The sequence below is a fragment of the Lutra lutra genome, chromosome 18, assembly GCF_902655055.1.
Source record: "Lutra lutra chromosome 18, mLutLut1.2, whole genome shotgun sequence".
Taxonomy (NCBI): domain Eukaryota; kingdom Metazoa; phylum Chordata; class Mammalia; order Carnivora; family Mustelidae; genus Lutra; species Lutra lutra.
Genome location: NC_062295.1, coordinates 34,325,513 through 34,332,543, shown reverse-complemented (window position 1 = coordinate 34,332,543; position 7,031 = coordinate 34,325,513). Strand labels below are relative to the sequence as shown.

The 7,031-nt window shown below is 49.1% G+C and overlaps 1 protein-coding gene across 1 annotated transcript in view; it reads left to right on the top strand.

Annotated features, from left to right (window-relative positions):
• Positions 1-453: 453 nt before the first annotated feature.
• Positions 454-7,031, top strand: part of LOC125090248 (myosin-16) — a 60,417-nt gene continuing 53,839 nt past the window's right edge. The window contains exons 1-5 of the mRNA XM_047712799.1: positions 454-663; positions 4,004-4,147; positions 5,638-5,794; positions 6,417-6,444; positions 6,770-6,866. Of these exons, the coding sequence (XP_047568755.1) occupies positions 454-663; positions 4,004-4,147; positions 5,638-5,794; positions 6,417-6,444; positions 6,770-6,866 (636 nt within the window). The remainder of the gene's footprint in view (positions 664-4,003; positions 4,148-5,637; positions 5,795-6,416; positions 6,445-6,769; positions 6,867-7,031) is intronic.

Below are 7,031 nucleotides of genomic sequence, written 5' to 3'. Positions count from 1 at the left end.
GGGTCCTACTATGGTATGTGGCCTCTTCATACCTTAAGGGAAAGCAAAACCAAGTAGTAATTGTTTTCTTATACCAATTTCATGGTTAAAATCCTTGCTTTAGCCTCCCCAGGCTCTCGTCTTCTCCTCCATAAAATGAGTTTCCTGATCCCTACCTCACAGCCTTATTGTGAGAGGCATATGAGAGGACAGGTGGCAAAAGTATTTTGCAGTTGGTGGGGGGCTATAACAACTCTGAGGTGCTATTAACTAATTTCTAATTCTTGATTATTAAGACCTAATGCCACAAGACCTCCAAAGTGACCTGAAAGAAGAAACCCCATCTCTACTGGGGCATTTGTTGCAGCCTACCCATCAGTCTTGGCAAACTGTCCTTGTTCTTCCCTACAGCACCCAGGGAAGCCCTGGTTCCCTCCCTTGGTTCCCTCCTGCTCCTCCATCAGCCAAGCCACAATGCCTGGTGGATACAAAGGTGAATGTGGGGACGATGTGGACCCAATGCCCTTCCTGGCACCTCCAGAAAAGGAGAGGATCGAAGCCATGAACAAGCCCTATGACATCAAGAAGTCCTGCTGGGTCAAAGACGAGAAAGAGGGCTTCGTTGCTGGGGAGATCCAGTCTGAACAGGGCGACCAGGTCACCGTGAAGACAGTCAACAACCAGGTGAGTGGGGAATAATCTCCAGGAAGACACTGAGCTTAGGGAGTGGCAGATACTCAGGCTCTGCTGTCCATGCTCAAGAGGCAGGATGGTTAAGAGGGCAGATGCCTCTGAGTCCTGTGTGCTGACCTGACTACACTTGAACTATGGCCCTGGGCAAGACACCTGCCCTCCCTGAGCTTTGACTCTCCCCCAGTAGAGACTCCAACATGGTAGGACACATGCAAGTACATTGTATGCTCTGAAATAGCACGCGTGTGCACGAGATTGTGTGAGAGTTACTTTCATGGGGCACGGCAGTGAGGATCACAGACATCAGCAGTTGCACTGTGTGCTCACAGCGGCATGAGGAACGTGAGGCAGGGCCCAGAACACCCTGGCTGACTCAGGGAGCTCTCCACCTGCGTGCCCACAGATGGAGGCTCAGAGTCCCTTGCTGCATGGCGGTAGTGCTGGAGCTGGCTTGTCCTGGCTTGTGAGGACCCAACACCCAACGCTAAACAACCAGGGACTTTGCAGCCGAGTATTAAACTTTTGGCAGCTTGATGTCGTGACAAATGGTATAAATCAGGGATTTCCCCCACCCCCCCGACCCATATAGCTGGTTTACCAGCACACTTCTCTCTCTATTGGTCTCCACTGTTTTCTGACTGTGGGGGTGACGAGAGAGTGGATACCAATTTGGGTTTGTTAAGCCGCTATCCTATGGCAGACTCCTGGTGAGGCACTGGATGTTTTGTTTAATCCTTTCAATAATCTTATGTAGTGGGATTTTAGGAGTTACTATTTTGTAAAGGATGAGGGAGGCCCTACGTAACTTGCCCATGGTCCCAAAGACAGCAAACACCAAGCTCAGATTCAAACCTAGCTGTATTGGGCTCAAACACCCACATGCCCCCAAGTCACAAGACCATTTCTCCGGGGTGGGCCGAGCAGCAGGAGTGTGAGTTGGTCCTCGGTCAATGTCAGGAAGACAAGAGGCCAGAGACCTGTGATCAGAACCTGCAGCAGCTGAGCTGAGATCTGTGCTTTGCTTCACTTCGAGGGGAGCAGCAGCAGGGAGATGAGACTATCCCCAGATTCTAGGGGACTGGAACATGAAAGTCAAGCTGACTTCTCTGGGGAGCCGACTTTTCAGAAGGGCAGAGCACTGCGGTGTAATGTACGAGAGCACTGAGGAGTAATGTACGAGAGCTTGGATCCCCAAGGGCCGCGGTTGGGATAGACATTAAGGACAGCGCATATCTTCTGTGAGCACCGCAGGTCTGGGGTAAAGACTGACTCACCTGACCTCTAAGAGAAGGGTAAAAGCCCCTGTCCTCTGCCTCCACTGACAGAGAGAGAGAGAGAGGGAGAGAGAGAGAGAGAGAGAGAAGTGTTTGCCTGAAGGCGAGGCCCAGAGATCTGGGAACTCCCAGAAATGGACTCGGAATAAAACCCAGCTTGATTTACCATGGGTGTGGTGACCATTAGTGGGTAGATTTTCCAGAACTGTCAAGGTTTCAAGTTATCTGTCTAGTGGACTCATAAATTATTAAAAGTCCCAGAAATCCCAGTGCGTGTTCAAGCCTCACATCTCGGGCTATAGGCAGCTTGTCAAAGATGTTTATTTTCTGGATCACATGGCTTGAGCTTTGGTCCCAGATGCTGGAACTTAAGAGCTGGTGCTGGTTTTCATTTACACATGAAGAAATTGGGGCGCAGAGGGAGGATGGGGTTTGCCTGCCGTGCACAGGCACTCCAGGATCCTAACCCTGTACTACTACTTTCACCCTGACACATTAACTGCTCAGGATTCATTGTATTATTATTATTATTATTATTATTATTATCATTATTATTATTATTATTTTGGTCTTGTTTGCTTGCTCACTTGCTTTCAATTTTATTCTTTTTTTTAAATTTATTTATTTTTTAAATCTTTTTTTTTTTAAAGATTTTATTTATTTATTTGACAGAGAGAGAGATCACAAGTAGGCAGAGAGAGGAAGGGAAGCAGGCTCCCTGCCTAGCAGAGAGCCCGATGTGGGGCTCGATCCCAGGACTCTGGGATCATGACCTGAGCCGAAGGCCCAGGCTTTAACCCACTGAGCCACCCAGGTGCCCCAAATCTTTTTTTTTTTTAAAGATTTTATTTTTATTTTTTTGACAGACAGAGATCACAAGTAGGCAGAGAGGCAGGCAGAGAGAGAGGGGGAAGCAGGCTCCCTGCTGAGCAGAGAGCCAGATGCGGGGCTCGATCCCAGGACCCTGAGATCATGACCTGAGCCAAAGGCAGAGGCTTAACCCACTGAGCCACCCGGGTGCCCCTCAATTTTATTCTTTAAGGTGGCTTGGGGGGAGCAGGGAAATGTCTTTTTTTTAAAGTTTTTATTTACTTTATTATTATTGTTATATATTATAGTATTATATATATATAGTATATTATTATTATACTCACAGAACTACTCAGGCAACCCCTTATTTATTTTTGAGATAGAGAGAGAAAGAGCAGAGGGAGGAACAGAGGGAGATGGACAAGTAGACTCCACACTGAGCATGGAACCCAATGAGAGACTTGATCCCACAAGCCCAAGATCATGACCCAGGCTGAAATCAAGAGTTGGAAGCTCAGGGGCACCTGGGTGGTTCAGTTGGTTAAACGTGTGACTTGGCTCAGGTCATGATCTCAGGGTCTTGGGATCAAGCCCCATGTCGGGCTTGGCACCAACTGGGGAGTCTGCTTCTCCTTCTCCCTCTGCCCCTTTTCCCACTCATGTTCTCCTCTCTCAAATAAATAAATAAAATCTTTAAAAAAAAAGAAAAAAAAGGTCAGACTCTCAACCAACTGAGCCACCCAGGCGCCCCCTCCTTTTTTTTTCAATGAAAAGGTTCACACTGTTTAGAAACCACTGCCAATTCTCAAGGCAGAGAGCCAAGAGTCACATCTCTGCAAAGTGTCACTGGGATTGAAAAGCAAGTTCTGCTCAGCTATCAGCACGGACTTGGCAGGAACAGAAGCAGGGTCCAGAGGTGCTCTGAATGTAGGGATGGAACTTAATAGCTTATAAGGTATTTTACAGGATCCCACTTAATATAGTTCTCCCTGCAACCAGCCAAGGAAGCTCCTGTGATCCCTCTTTCAGAGGAAGGGCAATCTGGACTCGGGTGGCCTTGGAGGTCTCTCATCAGCCCAAGCCTCACAGTGGGACATGGCTGGACCAGGAGTCGGGCCCACTGGTCACCTGACTCCAGCTCGTTCCAAGATACCAGAGAGTCTGTGGTACCTTGTGCCAGAGGCTAACATGGCTGCTGACTATACTGTTCCCTAATTCCTGTTGTGCCTTGACACTCCCCCACCCAGACTCTCACTGTGAAGAAGGATGATGTCCAGCAGATGAACCCACCCAAATTCTACCAAGCCAGTGACATGGCAGATATGACTTTCTTGAATGAGGCCAGCGTCCTGAACAATCTGCGCCAACGCTACACCAACATGAGGATCTATGTGAGTTCCCCGGGGCTGGTGGTGGGGAGGAGGGGTGGCTGCTGATCTTCTGCGCCCCTCCTGATGGGAAGGACACAGCTGCTACTCTACCTTCCCAGCAACCGTCACACAGTATGGCTCAGACAAGGGCACAGGGACCATGTTTCTGACGCATTAGAACTTCCACTCCAAGCCTTCAATGTCTCAGTGATGGCGCCATCTCCACGGGCAGCTGGTCTACCTTTTGCTGAGGTTGCCATCCGGGAGTCTTTCTCCCCACTACACCACTGCAGACTCTCCCATCAAGACATCTTTTTCCCTCTGGTGACACCATATGGCCTTGTTAGATGTCACCCCCGTCCGTCCGTCCATCCAACCATCCATCCATCCATCCATCCATCCGCTGTCTGCCTCACCCCCACCCTCAGACAGGACTGACAGGAAAGAGTGACTCAGTGGCAGGGGTCCCAGGGCGATACACTGTGTGTCCTGCTCTCAACTCCTTAAGTGAGCTCTATCTCATCTTTGTTTCTCTTTCTTTGGGTCACTTTCTATTTAATAATATTCCTCATAAAAACTTAATATGTATATGGCAGCTATGCTAAGAAGAAGCTGGTGTCAGGCAGGGAGGCGTTTATTCCCATTTGGGTCAAGGCGGAAGGTTTTAAAGTCTACCTGAAAAGAGGCACGGGGTCGGGGCTGGGCTCTCAGGTGAATGTGAGGGTCCAGCAAGGAGAAAGACAGTTTGGAACTCATGGATGGGGGACCCGTGGACGTGGTTGTTTTCTGTCCTCCCTTTTTCTCCCCTTTCTTCTACTACTTCATTGGTTTTTCAGATTTGCTTTTCTCTTTAATGGGACAATTTCCTTACAAAATTGCCTTGTGATGAAAAGAGAAGATGGTGCCTCTTCTTAAGAGTAGTTCAAACCCAGCTGCCCACTGGGGGTGGGGGGGGAGGGTGTCCACCCAGGGAGGGCTTTGCATCTGTTAAAACACCCCAGAAGTCTCCCTGTGAATTCTCATGAAAATCTCCCAGATAGATTAAATAGAAAAAGCAAGATATAGAACAGTATTATAGAAAGCTATCTTTTGCTTTAAAAACAAGAAGTGGGGTGGGTAAGAATACATCCCTGGATTTCTTTGTATATGCATCAAAAACCATGGAAGAGGGTGTTAGAAATTAACACAGTGCTTCCCCAGAGGGAGGAGGAGTTGGGACACCGAGCAGCTGGAGAGACCTTTTCCTGTGTATTTGCCCTTGCAGTGACTGTGTTATCTATGCAAATAATTAAACCAGAAGAAAATGAAGCAAATATATGAAAGTGAAGGATTGTTTTGCTCACTGACTAGATGCTCCAATACAGATTTTGCCTCCAGGAGGGGATGCTACTGTACCTCTCCAGGCTGGCAGCGCCCTCCCCACCCAGGCTGCTCTAGGACAGGCTAGGGCTTGGAGGGAAGAGGACATCAGGAGGAAAGGCCAGCTAACTGTCTTCCTCACCTCCCACCAGACCTACTCGGGCTTGTTCTGTGTGACAGTCAACCCCTACAAGTGGCTGCCCATCTACGGAGCCCGCGTGGCAAACATGTACAAAGGCAAAAAGCGCACAGAGATGCCACCCCACCTCTTCTCCATCTCTGACAACGCCTACCACGACATGCTCATGAGTGAGTACAGCAGGGCCTCTAGGGCTCTCAGGGTGGGCGACAAAAACTCTTTTTGCCATTGGCTCCGAACATTTTAGAACCACGGGCTACCCAATCCCAACCCTGACTCCACGCTACCCATTGAAGATCTTCACTACGTGCTGAGAAGCAGCAGGGTATGATGTTAACACTGGGTACCAGGGCTCAGTAAGGGTGCAGGGCACTTGCTAAGTACCGGCCCTACCTCACACCGCATCCCTTCTAAGCTTTACAGAAACATGGAATGCCAGGTTGAGTAACTTGCCCAGGATTCAAGTCAACACTTAACCATTCCCTGTATGATCTCTGCAATGTGGCATGGTGGTCCATGAAGTGATTTTTATGTTGCTTATGACTGGGTAAATATATAGAATGGGGCTGGTGAATTTGGGGCCTTTCTGCAGAGGTGAACATTGCAGTGGCAAGCACGTGGCCATGGACCCCACCGGACACAGGGGTCTGGGCCTCTGGTGGTCGCTGCACCCTACCTCCCCGCTGAGTGGGATGCAGGGAGATGAGGACTGTTTGGCCAGGGCGATGTCAAATGTCTAGTTTCTAAGTGTTTCCTAATTACATCTTCCTGTTGCTGTCTTCTTCCCTGCAGATCGTGAAAATCAGTCTATGCTAATCACGTAAGTGTCCCTTCTGTCTCTCAGTCTATATACATATAATTAGGTTTGTGTCTTACACATGTAATTAAGCCTTATTAGAATTAATTGGTGGGACTTTGTATGGAAATCTGCAGGCTGTGCGTGGGCTTAGCAGGACATCAAGGCTGCACCTGTGAAACTGGAAGGGGGCCTCTGTGTCCCCCAACCCTACCCCCCAACTGTCTGTCCCTATCCTGGCTGAGGGTGAATCATGGTGACACTCAGCCTGCAACTTTTACTGCTTTGCTTCTCTGTGGCCAATCCCCTCTTTGTGCTTCACTTGTCGGCTTCTATTTTCCACTTACAGTGGAGAATCTGGTGCTGGCAAGACTGAGAACACGAAGAAGGTCATTCAGTACTTTGCAAATGTCGGAGGAACTGGCAAACAGTCCTCGGATGGAAAGGTAGGACCAACGGGCACACTCAGAGTCTGTCATGCCAGCCCACCCTGTTTTCAGGCACAGACAGGAGGGTACACACAGATGGGCACACATGGAAAGGCACACCCAGGAGGGCACACACAGCAGAGCCCACATGACCCTCACAGCTGTCCTGTGGGTTTGGGCCAT